The sequence below is a fragment of the Ixodes scapularis genome, unplaced genomic scaffold (genome assembly GCF_016920785.2).
Source record: "Ixodes scapularis isolate PalLabHiFi unplaced genomic scaffold, ASM1692078v2 PGA_scaffold11__112_contigs__length_91849675, whole genome shotgun sequence".
NCBI classification, from domain to species: domain Eukaryota; kingdom Metazoa; phylum Arthropoda; class Arachnida; order Ixodida; family Ixodidae; genus Ixodes; species Ixodes scapularis.
The window spans coordinates 9017005-9035145 of record NW_024609837.1 but is presented as its reverse complement, the minus strand read 5'-3'; the positions used below and the strand labels follow the sequence as shown (position 1 = coordinate 9035145).

General features: G+C 44.4%; 1 protein-coding gene across 2 annotated transcripts in view; it reads right to left on the bottom strand.

Annotated features, from left to right (window-relative positions):
• Positions 1-18141, bottom strand: part of LOC8030117 — a 265725-nt gene that overhangs the window by 162507 nt on the left and 85077 nt on the right. For both annotated transcript variants that reach the window (XM_042288815.1, XM_040218935.3), the window contains exon 3: positions 17644-17818. In XM_042288815.1, coding sequence (XP_042144749.1) covers positions 17644-17818 — 175 coding nt within the window. The remainder of the gene's footprint in view (positions 1-17643; positions 17819-18141) is intronic.

Below are 18141 nucleotides of genomic sequence, written 5' to 3'. Positions count from 1 at the left end.
GGCAATACCGTGGTACATTTAATGAGTTTCGGGCCGGTGAATCTCAGTGACTATTCGCCACGTGCTTGGTGCCATCTTGCGTCACGTGGTCAAGTAACACCGCAAGCTGACAGTATGACGTCACGGATATACGGTCCGCCCGTGAGGTTACCTCTCGCTAAAACGTCACATTTTTAAATTGATGCAATAACATCAATTGTTTGCGTGACGCGTTTTCGTAAAGCTTTTTTCGTAACGTTGGAATGTGCTTTGTCCTCCCATATATAAAGTATTCTTTGTTAACAAGAGGAATACCCTCGGCCTGGCCCTACACCTCACCTGATAACCATTTGACATCAACATGGCAACGAAATACCCACAACTTCATCACAATAACTCGATCGCGGCGTTATTATTGAAAACACAAAAAAGGGCGGCTTGTCTAACCCTCGTTCAAACAGATCACTACATAATATGACGAAAAGGTAGACCCTATAAACTTTACCTGAACAATATACTCAGACTTTGTCGACATAAGATGATTCCAGCCGACGAACACCTCGGGATGGTAACCGTTGAACTGCCCGTGAACGGATGTCACGGTGATTTTCGCTCCAGGGTGGCGCCTGTCGGTGTACTGGACTTTCACGTCTTCCACCTTTATACCCCGCACCGCCATCTTGAGAGAGAAAAGCCTAATAAACTTCCTTTCAATAACGTCGCTGATGCCTTGATCTTCAGGCTTTGATGTTACGATTATGCCCCTGTGGACTCCCGATGTCAAAGGTCCCGATGATGAAGATCTTGGTCCTTCAGAACCGGAGACTTCCGACTCGGTTGTATTAGGTTCGAAGGGTATTTTATCAGACACTTCAGACTCGCTTGTTTGAGGTTCAAAATGTGTTTCATTTGACACTTCAGACTCAGTTGTTTTAGGTTCGAATGATGTTTCGTCAGACACTTCAAACTCGGTTGTAGAAGGTTCGAATAGTGTTACATTAGACATTTCAGACTTGGTTGTATTTCGTTCGAATGGTGTTTCGTCAGACCCTTCAGACTCGGTTGTAGAAGGTTCGAATAGTGTTACATTAGACATTTCAGACTTGGTTGTATTTGGTTCGAATGGTGTTTCGTCAGACCCTTCAGACTCGGTTGTAGAAGGTTCGAATAGTGTTACATCAGGCACTTCAGACTTGGTTGTATTTGGTTCGAATGGTGTTTCGTCAGACCCTTCAGACTCGGTTGTAGAAGGTTCGAATAGTGTTACATTAGACATTTCAGACTTGGTTGTATTTGGTTCGAATGGTGTTTCGTCAGACCCTTCAGACTCGGTTGTAGAAGGTTCGAATAGTGTTACATCAGGCACTTCAGACTTGGTTGTATTTGGTTCGAATGGTGTTTCGTCAGACCCTTCAGACTCGGTTGTAGAAGGTTCGAATAGTGTTACATCAGGCACTTCAGACTTGGTTGTATTTGGTTCGAATGGTGTTTCGTCAGACCCTTCAGACTCGGTTGTGGAAGGTTCGAAGAAAGTTACGTTAGACATTTCAGACTTGGTTGTATTTGGTTCGAATGGTGTTTCTTCACCCTCACCCTTAGTGGTACTTTCAGACCCCTCGACGCCAGACACGGAGGAAGGTTCCACCGATGGTTTTGGTGACGTGATGTTCGCTTCCATCGAACAGCTGCCTTTTTCAGTTTTCGTGCCGCAAGCCAATATTCCATTCCTGCAAATGATTGAACCGGGATTGCAGATCATCTTGCCTCCTTCGCATATGACGAAGCCACTTGTACACACCAGAGTGATTTCTTCAGCAGTTGCTCGTGTCGCTTGAACGACTAAAAGTAAAATTGAATGGGGGTAAAGCGTGATGCAGGTCAATGAACGGTAAAAATAAAAGTTTTTTCACCAGTGCATAAAAATCAACCGTAGTAACTTTAATACAGCTATGTAATTAAGCGATTACACTATAAGTATACATTTGCGTAAGGGGTTCAACGCGGCTAACTAGTCAGAACAACCAAATGCCAATACTGACTGATCTTTGTCATAACTGCGATGCCGCCTCCAAGCTACTTGTTTGTCCAAATGTTATCCATATGGGGAATCACAAGAGCCATTAAGCTTCGGGATCGGTCAATGTCCCGTCACTGAAAAATAATAAGAGGCGCAGGTGTCGCCCTTGTAATCTGGCACGCAGTGTACAAGCGCCGAAAACCCTTCAATATTAGGTGAGATCAAGCCACCACCTCTACTTCTTAGTTTAATGACATCTTGAGAATGACATGCATTTTTTTAAGAACACAAGGAAGGGTATACGAAGCAATTTTGACAGTTATATTGAACTTTCCGTTCCAATAGACTTGCGACAATTCGAACACTTTAGTGAGATCCCCGCAGCAGAATGTTTTGATCAGAGTGTGTTCCTAGATTCTGTTTTTTTTTCTTTACTATAAAGAGACGCCTCGGTGGCTCGAGACAAAGTTCCCACCTACGGGTCTCCAGGTTACGGGTTCGAATCCCGGCCGAGGTGGCCGCAATCTGACGGAGGCTTATCGGGGAGAAGATGGCACGTAACCGAGGTTTTGGTTGCACCTCGAATGATACCCAGGTGGTCAAAGTAATCCTCACGCCCTGAGCGTGCCAGTTGCCCTTTGTTGGTTTAGCACATAAAACCCCCATATTCCGTTTCTTTTTCGCTAGAGTTGCAAGTTTTTGGCAAGCCATCGGTTGAGTGGCACATTCGTTATTTTTAGAAGACAGAGATGGAGTGTTGAGTCGACCCCTGTGTTCCAAACTTCACGCCTAGACGAACCACTCAACACGGTAGCTTGATGAACGCTGCTCGCAACACAGCGAATCCGGCTCTATTTTCTCGTATTTCAGGTGTTAGAAAACTAAAGAGCGTATATTATGTCGCTAATCATGCGCCGACGTATATATGCTCTGTTTCCCACGAACGCGCTTCCATCCCACCTTGGACGGTCCGCAAAAATCGTTTTCTCAACGTATCGCGCTTGGATTTATTACAAAGGTGCCCGAAAGTGGTGCATTCATTATTTGAGAGTGTGAACACATGAAATCTTCGGAGTCAAAAAAAAAAAAAAAAACAATTATCGTTAAGCTTTTTTTTTTTTCTTAATCATAAAAAAAATGTTATGGGCTTTTCTGCCGTTTAATACGACTGAAACATCGGTTAAACTGGAAAAATTGGCTTCCATATTGTTTATTTCATCTGGCCCAAATAAGCGCCACAGTAACGCAACTTATTTTTTTAAAGTGTGCACGCAGAGTATAGGGAAAACATAAAATCTTTGCACAATTTTAGTGAAAGCTTCCACCCCCTTCGGGTACCTCCGCAGTAAATCCTAGAGCGATACGTTAAGAACCCGATTCATGCGGAACGTCCAGAGTGGATTGGAGCGTTAGTGTACACGCTGTACGTCCGAGCGAAAACGACGTTGCTGCACGATGAAGCCAATCACGCAGAGCCATGAGTAAAATCTGACCGCCCAAAAAACTTTTACCGGGTTATTTGCACCGCAAAAAAAATGATCTACGCACCACCGAACGTCCATTCTACGCTGAACCAAACGTCAAAGCTTCAGGACTAAGCTTTAAGTCTTATCTACAAGCTCGCGATTTTCCCGAAATTTTCAATGGAAAAACTTCAACCGACAGAGCTCCCGAATACGTGGGGGCTGAATGGTCCCATTTACCGAAACGGGGCAAAGTAAAAAAGGGCCCCATCTTTTCCAGTGAAATTTTCACAAAATCATATGTAACTTTTTCAGCTTTCCAGCGCTCGTCATCTAGGCCGGAAAAAGTCGGCGTCTGATATTCATTACTGAAAACAACTGAGCATGCCCACAACGCGCGTTCCGCACACCAGTAAACAAAGCTGGCAACACGCATAAGGGGATTATTCGAAATGTTTTATACAGTTATCGAGATCTTAAGTCCATCATCATGGTGTTCGTGTACGCGTTCTATCATCGCGGAACCAAACAGAAACAAACAAGCAAAAAAAAAAGGCTTAGTGATAAGCGCTTTTGAGGCTGCTCAATTTGGTCCCTTTACCTCGTAGCGCCAGCTGCGTCTGGGTTTAAGCCGAAACCAAAGTTTCTAAAACACTCAGTTGGGAAACTCGCCCGTGAAACCCAGACCACTCGCGTCCGCCTAGACCGCCCTAGATACGATTACAGCGCCGCCTTTTAGCGGCGACTCAAAACATGAAAGTTACTTTATAAAGCTAGTGCGAGATCGCACTGCGAGATGGCGCCACCGGCCCCTGCGCGACTCCACTGAACCGGTACGTGCAGCCATGCAGTTCCCGTTGTTGCCGCAGCGGGAGAAATGGCGGCGTTGCTATCGCGTCTAGTTCGGTTCTCGAGTACGGATCGCAGCCACTTTTTCAAAGCCCTGTCCTATGGCAGTTTCCCAACTGAGTATTTTTACTAACATTGACTGAAACCATGTACATATACCAAAAAAAAAAAAAAATACCTGGAGCGCATAATTTCCCCCAAAGCACTCCGAAGCGCCAATCGCTGCCATTAACAAACAGAGCTCGGCGAATGGCAAGACTGCTCCCATGTTTAAACCTAAAAGAAAAACTAAGGAAAAAAAAACAAAACAGCCTGCGCAGTGTCATTGCGCATGGCGTTTACCAGATATTTCGGAGTGCATACAGAAACGAAAGGAAATAACTACCATGGCTCAATCGCGAACGGATGTGCAAGCTCTTGTAGTCAACGACAACTCAAGAAAGGAAGGGCGTGGCTTTGTATAGTAATAAAATGCTCGGAACTTGTCAGGCTCGGAGTTCCTTAACTGTCGGTATAAACATAGATGTCGATCATTCTGGGCTCACCGAGAATAATGGCAACGAGGAGCACTAGAGCCCTGCGACCCGGCGGCGTCAAGACAGGAGGGAGTGCCATGTTTCGTACCCTCCAGAGCGGCATCTGCCGTCCGCCTATATACGGCCGCCTCAAAAAACCTGCTCCGCAGCAGATTTCAACCCACGTCACAAATCGTGATTGAATAGTCGAAACGCCGATTGGACGACGAACTCTAAAGGCAAAGAAGTCACGCGCGCTGTATTCAAATAAACGAAGCCCTATCCAACCTCGCAAAAGTATGAAAAAGCATCACTCGCGGTAATGTCGGAATAATTCGGTATTTCAACAAAGAGCCTAGATTTTTCCCTCCCCCCTCCTCTCTCTCTTTCTCTTTAAAAAAATTTAATAATAAAACTAAACATTTGCAATGTTGGCCCCAGCAGTCACATGCCACAAAGGCCGGTTTTGTCAAAATGCCACGCGGAACATTGACTTTCATTCGACACTAATCTTGATTCGAATTCGTCAGTTTTGTCTCAGGCGCTTTTGCCCGAGGATAAGTAAAAAAAAAAAAAAAAAAAAAAAAAAAAGATATTTTCACTGTGTATCTATTTTACGATTTCTTTAAATTTCGAAAGTACATAACAGGTTCGCACAATGAGAATAAGCTTTTGAATGAATGAAGATAACTTTGCCATAATGGAAAAGTTACTTCCATGCTCGGGTTTCCGCGAACGGATAAATGCAGTTAAGGCCGATCTTTCGGATATATTAAGATACTAAAGGCGACTTCTCCATCATGTCATCGTGCTTGAACGGCAGCTAAAACTCCAGACATTTAGTCCGAACAGTAATGACATAAAAATCCTATAGTCTCACATCCAACCGCCGGCAAGTTTAGGTCCAAGGAATATATCTGAACACCTTATTGCGCTAATAATGTTTAATACAAGACGAAACAAAATGTGTTTCAAAGGAAAGTAGTTGTTTGGTGTTCTTCGCATTTTACTAACATCCAGTTTTCATTACTTATACTCGGTAAAAAAAAAGAAGGATACAAATTAGCTATTATTTCTTTAATTCGTCGGAATTGGCGGTTCAGGCCGCAATAGATTGAAATTTAAGCACGGGTGGCGGACGACAACACACAAAGAGTGATCGCGAACATCATGCAGGCACAAAAGACATAACCAAAGTGAAATAATTCGATTCAACCACATACCCTACAACCGTTTTTTTTTAAATATATTCTGACACCTAATCAACCAATCTAGAATAGTCATAAAAATATACATTCAAATAAGTGTTGAAATCAAATTCCAACGATAAGAAAATTTTAAATAAGAAAAACTTGTGTCCCTAACAAAACGCGAAGCCCTTGCGTAGCAGGTTTGGAGGGAGACGCAGCAGAATTAAAAAAAAAAAGTAAAAAGAAACCGAAGTAAAAAGCTGTTTTCACAAAACCTGAACGAGCAAAAAGCCCTTCTTTCGTTTATATCGCCAAAGCAGTAAGACGCAGCTTTCCGCTTTCTTTCGTTTTAGGGCAAGAATCAAAAACGCCGCAATTCAGATAGAACATTATGCCCGCTTTAATGTTATAATCGGCCATTAAAAATATTTAATAGTGACTGTATTGCCTCAAAAGATAAAAGAAGGGCTTGGCTCAAATGAAGCCCGAGCGGAAAAGAAAACCATTTACGTTTCCCTATTCAACTAATATTTCTTCTAGTAGACTTCGTCGAACAAAAAATAATAGACTGCTTTCATAAATACGTCACCGCGTTCGTTGCATTCTGTGAACTCGTGGGGGGCCACAAGCGGGGCGCGTATGGATTTTGCTGCCCACCAATTCCCAGAATGCATGACGTAGCTTCATACCAAGAGACGAGGCGCTTCGAGTTTTGGAATATAGGTCTATTGTCCGACGAGGCTATCACGCATCATTCGTGAAATCAATTTACTGCACCACGAAACTCTGTCGCGTTCATTTTACCACCCAGTAATCGAGCACCCAATCACTACATTCTACGAAGAGCGATGGGCGATTGGCGAAGTCGCAAGAATATGTTGGGATAAAATGAAGGTAGGCGGATGTGAACGTGACAAGAAGGTATTGAAACTTCTTTATTGGCAGATCGGACGACTATGCAACGTCTCACGTTCGAGTCCCACCGCAGCTGACGGCATGGATTGGCTCCACCCAAAGGAGACAATCACGCAGCCTCAAACGTTTATTGTAACCGTGTTCGTTGTCTTTGTGGGTTTTTCTGTAACATGCAAGACCAATCACGCACAGAAAAAGAAAGCGCGCGATGGCGGCGCATTGACTGTGCGTGATGGGTTAAGTCGGTAACCGGAAACGGATACAAAGACGGCGAGCGCAGTGACGAAGCACTTTGCCGTTGCTTGACTGGCTCGGTCTGATCGTAGTGGTGTCGGCGGCGGTCGGGCTTAAAGTGAAACAAAGCATAGTACAACTGTCTGTCACAGAACCACTGTATGTCACAGAAGATAGTGAACATGTCCGACGAAGCGACAATAAAGACTTTGTCAAAAGTCGGCGCCAACGCCCGTCCGCCATTGCTTGCTAACATACTCTGAGCTTGTATTGGTGACGAGCGTTGAGTCAGCGTTCGGCGAATATTCGGATCCAATCACGCGTTCGATGGACTTCGGAGAAGGGTCTATTCCGCCCCTCCTCCTCGACCCCGGTCAGATCATTCGGCGAGCTTAGGCAACTGTTGAACGCAGCGAACATTCACGTGATCGGAATACACCGGAAGCCCCGAATTGGTGTCAATAAAAAAAAATAAAAAAAAACTTTATGAATTGACAAAATTTTAAGATTTAAAAACAAAACAATCATTTCTAAAGCAACAAAACAATGTACTACATTCATAAAGTCTGGGTCACGCTGCAGATCCATCGTACCCCTCTAAAAAAAAAAAGCCCGTGCGTCTGCTTTCCCGCGCAACATTCGGACAGCCAATCAGCGCAACTTACGGAGGCAGCTCAGGGAATGACGATGCCGAAACATATGTTTAGACCAGAAAACGTAGTCTGAGTTGTGACATTAAGCAATGCAAGCGTGACGTTTTCCATTGCTTAATGTCACAACTCAGACTGCGTTTTTTTTTTTTTTTATCTAAATTTCGCATGTTTCGGCATCGTCATTCGCTGAGCTGCCTCCGTGAGTTGCGCCGATTGGCTATCCGAGTGTTGTGCGGGAAAGTAGACGCACGGGCTTTTTCTAGAGTGAAAAGACAGCCCAGCAAATATAGATTCGAACGCGAGTGACCGCGTGATACGCGTTTCGATCGCCGCGTGGCGATGTGTTCGAGGAGCAAACTTGGGCACCCGGCATTCGAACCCGCGAATGTATGCGGTGATTCGTGTTTGCAGACCTGTCTTTCGTATGACGTATATGAGCAGTGTGACCCCCAGGGTTAACGTGTATACAAACGCGACATCGAAAGTGGCCCCCCTCGCGATACACTAACACCGAGAAAAATGACACCATGGTCACTGGACCAGGCGAGAACGGTGGGGAGGGGCTTCCCTTGTCCGGACTCCAGCGCGAGCTTCCGACCTTCGACGACGCTATACAGCACGCTCGTGCGCGTCCAGCGCGCGCGTGCACAGCCGAAGCACGGTGCAGGGCATAGCGACCTCTATATTGACAAATCCTGGCAGATCGCCCCGAGAAGCAACCGCCGAAATGGAAAAGGTCGAGCGGCAGACAACGGATGAGAGGAGAGCCACGTGACTGGCGCCCCGCTGCGGCAAGACGCCGAAACACACTTCTCCCGAGCGAACCAAGTATGTTTCGGGCCTTCGCCGCTGCAAAAGCTGTGCGCTGACGTCTAGGTTCCCCGAGAAATGGCTCTTTTGGTGCACTGTGCTACCAGATCCTCGTGCGCTCCAAATCTGCAACCGGGCACCCTATGGCTCCGTCGTCGAACTGCCAGGAGTAGTGAGTATAAAAGAGGCTATGGCGCAGGGCATGGGGCACGTGCTAGAGGTAGCGCTTTGGAAAGACAGCCCCGCCGTTCTCATTCTGTTCTCGACTATATCACATACTGTGAAACGTGATGCCGCTTAATATGCCACTTCTGTCATTTCGTTATTTTCGAGAAAAAAAATGCTTCATTTTTTTCCGAAAATCACTACGGCCAAACGTATTTAAATATTTTTTGAGGGAGGAACAAGTAGCGCTTAATAGTTACTTTTTATAACATGCGCCTGTCTGGACAAAGCCTGATATAGTGCGAAGTTAACTTCGTAAAAAAGCACCCCAAGACAACGCATACGTAGATATAGCGGCTTCGCCATGCGGTAGTCCCTCTTCCTCCCCTTTTTATCCTCCTTCCCTAAACCCACAAACGGATCAAAAAGCCAAACAACGAAACCTCCACGTCGGCGAAGAATTAGATGAAGACCCGCGTCTAAACTCCAGATGCCTACCAATCAATGACACGGACGTCTGTCTCGCAACAAAAAAAAAAAGTTCATAAAACAAAGAGAAAACGATCCTTACAACAACAGAGGGTCGGTGCTCACCAAACTCATCGTATTCATCATTGTCCAGAAATAATAAAGACTCCCCAACATCGACTGGAGGAAACGAAATTACGGGGTATCGGTCAACCCTCGCACGATCTCTCTTTCCCTCTTCCCATTCGTATATATTCCTTCGCTGTTCCATTTTCCTCGGCGTCGCGGACATCGCGTCTGGTTCCCCAACAACTAAGACACGAACCTCCACAATCTCCCGATAAATCTCAATCCCAAACGGGAACGAATCCAATGGGGAAACAAAAACAACAAATCAATAACGTCAATAAAAAAACACTAAACTTTCCAGAGAATATTGCAACGAAAACTGGAAGCGCTCAAAATTCAATTTTCGCCTGACTTGGCGTTTTTTCCGCTCTCGTACGTTAAAAAAAAAAAAAAAAAAAGATAGAACTTTAGTTGTTGTTTTCTTAATAATTCTTTTTCTGCGTTTTTTCCGTATTGCGAGCAGTCACAAAACGCAAACACGAGTCAATTTCGCGTTCCACCTGTGCTTAGTTTCGTACAGTACGACCTCACACGTCAAAAAAGATGTCAACTTTCCTCTTAAAAAAAAAATCGATTTTAGAAATCGTGGCGAGTGATTTCTGACCGAACAAACAAACAACCCGTAAAAAAAAAATATTTAACTTCCGAGTTCCTGTGGCAGACGGTTGTTCACGCCGAGCAAATCCGAGATCAGCGAAATGCAGAAATGAAAACTAAACACAAACACACTATCATGATGGAGCAACATCGACTTACATGCCTTCTATATATTTACTTATTTCGCATAGTTTGCGCCCCTTTCAGGTCGAAATCGTGGCAAAGACAACAACACGTGTGCAGAATAATAAGCGCAAGCCCGTGAATTCCAGGTTACAGAAAAAAAGTTGGCGAAGCAATTTTGCTTTGAAAAGATTTTCAGAAAACAGACCAGAAAAAAACGCTTCAGGCCCGAATATAGAGGACGAACTCGGTATTATTTAAGCGTTTTGAATAATCCCACTTATTACTTATTGTTTGCTGCTACAAATGTTTATGTTACAGGCTTCCGTCGTCAGGGGGCGGAAGTTTACGCAGCCAATTATGATATGGGCGGCATCAGCGTTTCGCAGTTTGATGTCTTCGCCGGGTTACCGGCGTAACTCCAGAAACATTCGTTAGACGGCGCATCCAAGCACCCGATTATAATTGTTCAGTTCTATGTATCTATCCATAACAATTGTTTTAAATGCGAGTTGTTACCACGTTAACGCAAGGTACAATAATGATGATAGCCATATCGATAAAAGCAACAAAACAAATCTCCATTCAAAAAATGGTGGACACTTTATTAACCAAAAGTGCCCTCAATGTCATATAAAAGAAATCGCGGATATAAAGGCTTTCGGCAAAAATCTGCAATTTGAGCTATATGCCAAAAGACAAGCGGTTTTACATGCATTTTTAGGGATTTAAAATCCAACCTGAGGAGATTCTTAAACGTATAAAACAGTTCTAAGGCATAACTGGTGAAAATTAAAATTGACACGTGCAACACAAAGCCACGGGTCCCATATACTTCAAACAAACTTCTTACCAACCATCGTCATTAATTAAAGTATAATTATAGTATACTGAGAGTATATTAAACATATACTTCTAGCGTGTACACCTTACCCGGAAGACTGGCTTGTCCACGTTACTTGCCCGACACCGCTACAACCCAAAGCATACTAAACGCATACAAATGTATATATTTCAATATATGGAACATACACCAAAAATATACTTGGTGTACATTTTGTTTTGGAAAAATACACATTTAGTGTGTAGTTTTTCTTTACCAAGGTACGTATACGTATTCGCCTATCTTTGCTCGCACGCAGCACCTTTTACGTCAAGAGATATCCACGGGCACGTGCAGTAATGCGTAGCTCCATTTCTTGCTCGCCCTCATCCGCTCCCCCTTCCTCCCTATTTCCCCATCGCATCCGTCCCCCTTCCCCAGGTGCTCCCCATCTCGTCCTCCTTAACGCCTTCGCGCACACCACTTCCCTATGCAGCAGCTGCTGCCGGATTAATTAATCTCCAAGCTCGCCCGCTTCCCGCTCCACCTCCCAAGCACAAAGACGGCCGAATGCTGCGCATAATGCGTAGCACGGATTCTTCCCCATTTCCCTTTTTTTTCTACGCTTGCTTTAGCTGTATTTCCATTTTCCCTTTGTTCCGGCGTCAAGCACAAAATGGCGTCCGGGGAGTCCTTCGGAGTTCAGCACTCGAACGCCATTTCCTGTGAGAATAGCAGACGATGTTCTTGCTCGCACTGATTGGAAGGAGGCGGCGGTTGGGACACAGAGGCAGCCGGCCTTTGCGTTTACCCCCTATCCGTCCAATCAGAACTCGGCATTCTGACGTCAGTGCACGCTCTCAGCTCCTCCTCTCCCTCATTTTCTCTCCGTATAGTCAGTGAGGGCTAAAGGAACGCAGGGAGTGAAAATTCCCAAGCACCAAGCTCGCAGCCGATGGTGTTTGCGGCATCCGAGAAGACCGAAAAACAAACCAGGACGAAAGAAGCGGGATAATCATTGATCACGTCTTTCGTTTCAATAACTAAAACGCAAAAACTAAAAAAAACAACTAAAAAACTGGCGTGTTTTAAAATTTTGTTGCGCGTGGCACGCTTACAAAGTGCGATAAAAGTGCCACGCTTAGTGGTAATAACTGGCGGAGATAATCGGCGAGATTTATTTCCGAATTTAATTTATCCCGAAATAATCGATGTGGTTCGACGTGTTCCATTGCTGTAAAAAAATCTAAGACTATTTATTCGGTTTTCTGCGTTCCATGTAAGGCACAATTGGTGTCTACAACGGCCGATTAACGCGGAAGCCATGTACCGACGTTATGTTAGAACTCGCTTCCCCTCTTGTCTTACCATTTGGCTTGAATGAAAACATAAATTTAAAAAACGCTCCATGAAATATCTCAAAAAGCTTAAAAAAAACCCGTCAAGAATAAGTTTTACGCAAAAAAGAGCGACACAGTTAACACAAACAATTCCATCATTGGAATATTTTTCGCTGCTTTCGTTGCGAAAATAAAAGGATTCCGTCAAAACTACAAGTGGGGTGATATCGGCTTAGGGTGGACTCCAGGTTAGCCCGTAAAATTCACTCTTTGTCAAGGACTTCCTTTGAGAAATAAAACTACAAACAAAGTACCGATATCGCGGCCACGCTGTGCCGCGTAGTCCAGTTCATGTATTTGGGAACTACCACACATCTGTAAATTAGTAAAAAAAGATTAATACTTCATATAGTGAAAACTATTTATACTGATATATTTTGATTGATAATGCAAACATATAACTTATTGAGCACTAATAGAGGTTTTCATATAAAAATAGACACTTAACATTAACACAGGAGAAATAATCACAATCACGTTCTATATATTCATGAAGGACTATGGTGATTATAATCGGACTAAACTATACCCAAAGTAACATAGCTACATCCAAAAACACGACAACATTTAGCTACGACAATAAGTTTGAACGGTCATTTGACAGCCCCATATTATTTTGTTTTCGCGGTTACACTGGCAGTGAATTGTGGCGCCAATCAACATTATACTAATAGAGTTATTGAATCTATAGTAACATACTAGTAGTGCTAGTGCTATAAACACAATGATGCAACTTGTCCTGAACTTCGTTGTTACGATGATAGTAGTTAATCTAAAGCAGTATTCAATATAAGACAATATTATTGTTTGGTATACCATAGATGACTTTTTATCTTTTGAAATCTCAAACGCCGGGATTTTCTATTCAACCTAGACCCAATCGTTTACCTTCCCTTTAGAACTCGAACTGTGTTTTTGTTACACTTCGAAGACTACATTTTAGGGGACGGTGCAGCCATACCATCGAAGCAGCACTCCACTCCGGTAATCTCTGAACGGCAGTAAAAAACAAATGCCGGTAAATGGACTCACAAAAGCCCAGGTACCGAAGCTCGCTCTTCAAACATGCGCAATGCAATCAGCGAAACAAGCTCACTCAGCGTGAACTTCGATCGGAAAAAACAAAAATCGTCAGTATAATAACGAAACAACACCATACGAATCTAGCCTATCAAGCAAGCGTCCTAACGAAGCGATGCCACTACAAAGAGGTAATTAGGGCTCTTTCTAAAGCGACCGCGTCCGTAAAAGAGAACAAAGCCAGCTTTGATCCCCGGGGGGTTACGTGCGGCTCTTGCCATAAAGAGACCAGGGAATACCGGTGCTTCCGTTTCCATTAGAGACAGCAAACATTGCGCCGAATCTCATTTTTCAAAGCAGCTTCTCTGTTCAAACGGGTTCGACAATGAGGTGCCTTCTCCAGTCAACAGAACCGCGTCAGCGAAGACATTCCCAGAATTTCCCAGACGCGTTTTGAACGGCATATTAATTGTCACGTACTATTAGTATGCCGGCGAAGCGTGTTAGACGACGGCGTATGATTGTAGTACAATTAGGGAAACCGTCAGAGTGATTGGGGGGAAAACCCTCGAACGTTCGACGCTGCATGCTTCGGCGTAGACAGACACGACTTGGAAACGGCAAGCGTGCTTCCCCGCAGCGTGACACTCAATGAGGGAAAGCCTCCGCTCAAGGCGGAACGTGCCATCTAATGTTTTCAAGCACTAAAAGACCCTACCAAAAGTCCATCAATGAACACTAGCGATCGCCATTTCTGGGGCACGAAGCGTGCGATAGAATCGGAGTCCTCGCAAAACGCTGACGCAGCATTCATTTTCGATACGTGCTCATAACTCCTGCCCAAGCAATGGCGGACAAGCAATGGTGCGCACTTTTGAACAGGAACTATTGAATCCAGAAATATATTATTAATTTTGAACACCGTAGAGCGGAAATTGGTGGCTCTCAATAGTTTACAAGATGGTATAAATCTTTCAGATAGTATTATCACCACCTGCCAGTGACGTGAATTAAAAAACTACAAGGTCTCCGAGCGTTCGCAAGAATATCAGGTTTGTAATAATTTGCTCTGATCGGCATGGTACATTCAATTTATTTGTTCAGAATGCCTCGCATCGCCTTACAAAGGCATTATTGCGATGGAGGGGTGCAAATACATTTGAGAAAAAGTACAAACGTACAAAAAGTACGTAATTTCTGCTGCCGAAGTTTAGAATAGGTAAGCACGGTCGCATACAACACGAGTGCGACCGTACGTACCTATTCTAAAATTCGGCTGATCTCTATTACGCATCTTGAAGTCATGACTATTGTCGCATCTTTCCGTTGTGAAATGTGAACATAGGCTGTCGACATTCCCTATAAAAATACGTGCCTATTAAGTTCGTTTCTATTATTCGTACTCTACTTTGCTATCCCCCGCTCCCGGGCAATTAAGATAAACAGCTTTAAGATAAAAACGTCACAAAACAATCAAAAGGATACAGCATCCTATGCATTAACAGCGCCATGAAATCTCCGCCAGTCTTAATGTATATTATTATTGCTGCCGGTGTTGATATCGACGGGCATCGTGCTGGAAGTTATCAAGGTAACCAATACTGCGTGACCCACATCAATGAAATCAGGTATAGAATTGCGCAGCATCGGCCGAATCATCTCACCACGCCTGAGCCCACAAATCGCCCGATTTCAAATCAGATTATGGTCCATATGTCTACCAAGTCCGTAAAACGTATTAAGAGTCCACACCTTTTATTTTCCAAATTTACTGGATCGTCTTGTTCCGCGAACGTTTCCTTCGAGCACCAAACTCTTCGTGGGAGTCTTTGAACAAAGTAAAGTTTCGTCGCCTTGTACTTAAAAAAAAAAAAAAAAAAATTCTTCAGTTTTTGAAACCTTAAAAATATCAAGCGTCTAGGAAGTCGCCGTTTCATAATGATGCCGCCGAACGTGCTTGAGCTTCGCTCTCAAGCGTTAAAAAACACATAAGTAAAAAACACAGAAGTGGTTTTATAAGAAACAAGTCCCGAGGGAGAAAAAAAAGTTGGGGCAAGCCGTTCCATTTAGGAGTTTGCGGAAACATCCATCATCCAACGTCAAAACCACTTTCAATCATCGTTGGCTCGAGTTCCGCAAAACTTTGCAACATAACGGGGGATACGTAATTCGCTTAGTGGGTCGGGTAGGCAAGTAAACATCAATATTCTAAACCATCTGTGCCGTTTAAAGTATTACGCCAGCACTCGTCTATCACCATGCACGTCTTGTGTTCAACCTAGGAAGTGACACAAAGCGTGTGGGATGAGCATATTACAACTACAAAATCAGTGTGCGAGCAAAACACAACTCTGTCATGGATGTCAGAGATAGTAGTGACGTAACTACAGAGAGGCACGTGACGGTCGCTGCCAGACAACAAATGCGCAAAAGCTTTAAAAAAAAGGAACAGGTCTGTACGCACGTGTGGTGGTCGCAACTCCCGCGGAAAAACACGCTTTAGACACCCAGTCCACTCTGGTACACCATCAGTCACCCAACAGAACATGACAGCCAGGGCAGTACCTTAGAAACTGTCACATTACGACAATATGATCATGCAATAAATCTCACATTTATCGACTCAAGTTAGGTCACCTATTAGTATTCTTTACAAAAAAAAAAAAAAGACAAGGAGAAAAAACGAGGCGTAGGATTTGTCTCTGGAAGACAATGAAAATGGCCACCATTTTCGTGATTTAACGAGTGCGCGAAAAAATGGAGACACCTGGTCGCGCGACGATCTGTGGAAGAAGTGCTCGGGCAGCCATCTTAGAAAGCCCTACTCACCTTGGGATGCCGGACGCTTTGAAAGGGTGCAACGAGATGACGAAGACGTGACATAGTTCTCTAACGGAATTCTCGGCTAACGGAATTCGTAACTAACCTCCATGCTTACTTACGCTGCAGCGTGCCAATGAAACCGAGGCAAGCATTCATTAAGGACCACAAAACAGCGGCTGGGCGGTGCGGGTAACTTGACGCCATGACTTTTTTTTCTTTGTGTGTGGTAAGTAAGGTGTGAAAGTACCGTACCGCTAAAAAAGAAGTGCGCTTCTGGAACAAAACGTTTCAACTCGCAATGCTTTCCGCAATACAGATAAACTGGCGAGATTGACAACGTGGACCTTAGAAGCTCGAGTGCGTCGAACCAACCACTCAATGAACGTCATCGGTAGCAGTAGTATACCTCTCGGGGCACAATTATTCGAGTTAAAGAAATAAATATTCTATCTGAAAATAGTTCAACTTGTTACGTCGCTTGGAGCACCAAGAAGCATTTTCGAAATTTTAGTACAACACTGTTGTTTTTTTTTTGTTTTTTTTAGACGGCGGATTTTGAGAATCTCGAAAAATTCATATGCTTCCGTGGCAATCGCTAAAATAGTTTCAGTCTATATACATATGCCGTGTACCCAAAGACACGATTTCTGTGTGTGCGCGTGTATACATATGCACGCCGGCGGGCCGTACAAATTTCCGAGTACATATGTACACATTTTTATATCGTTTATTTGTTTTGCACACGCGTTATCTTTGTCTTTCTCGATTTACAATGGACTCCATTTTTTTTTCTGACCAAATTGCCACATATCTGTACGCGGTATGCCTTTTTAGGAAACAACACTTCGTAAATATTTTGGTGCCACAATTAAAACCGTTCTACGCACCGTTTTATCACCCGTTTTGGGTTATTTCTAGAGTTCGGTTCCGTTGTGGTGTGTTTACCCTGTCCTAAAACGTCCTCCTTCGATTTCCACCTGATGACGTAATACAGGTGTCACGCTGTCGCCGGTCGCGATCCTGGCGGTGTCACAGTAGCAATGGTGCCTGTGGCAGACGCCTGTTCTGCTGCAGGTCGCCCTCCAGTGTGGAAGACCACGGAAGCTTCGGCAGTCAGAAGTTGGGACGGCGCGATGACAGCGACGTTCGCGTTCGCTGTGCTTTTCGCCGGCACTTCTACCACCAACCGCCAGGGTCGCGGCAGCATGACACGTCGGCTTTTGTGACGTCATTTGCTGCCACTTAGAGACCACTCTCGATGTATGGGCGGGATAGGAGACTAGACGGACCAGTCGAAGACGCGTTCAGGGCTGCGAAGTTGCGCGTACGTTTGGTTTTGCGGGCCTTGGCTACGGATTGGCTAAGATACGGCAGTTTCGCTTTTACGGGCCTTGGCTACGGATTGGCTAAGATGCGGCAGTTTCGCTTTTACGGGCCTTGGTTACGGATTGGCTAAGATGCGGCACGTACCTTTGGCGACCCGCTGCGTCTCGTACGGCGTGGAGTAGAAGTCGTCGTCCAGGGTGCCGACGGCGTTCTTGAAAAGCGCCACTTTGGCGGCGGCGGCCTTGCGACGAGCTCCCATCTCCTTGCGGAACTGTTCCTTCAAATCAGCGGGGTCGCAGTAGTCGGGCACCAACACCAACTGAAAAGTAAATAAATAAATAAGACTAGCGCTAGATATATACATAGATTAGAAACGATAGATGGATTTCCCGCAACAAGTTCAAATTGTTCGATTGCTATTCAACTTTAGCGGGTCTTTTTGTTTTTTTCAACAATGCGCGACGGTATAGTGTTGTACTTCGAATGAGAATTAAGAAATATTAGCCACGCACCAACCTCGTAAAAAACGTCCCGATTTTTTCTGCGTCTGTTTAATGTAGTCTTGCCGGAAATCTGAGTTCACGGGGATCTCTTGTGTCCGCCTCCCCGGCCCCTCAATTTGACGGCGGTCGAAATGCGTGG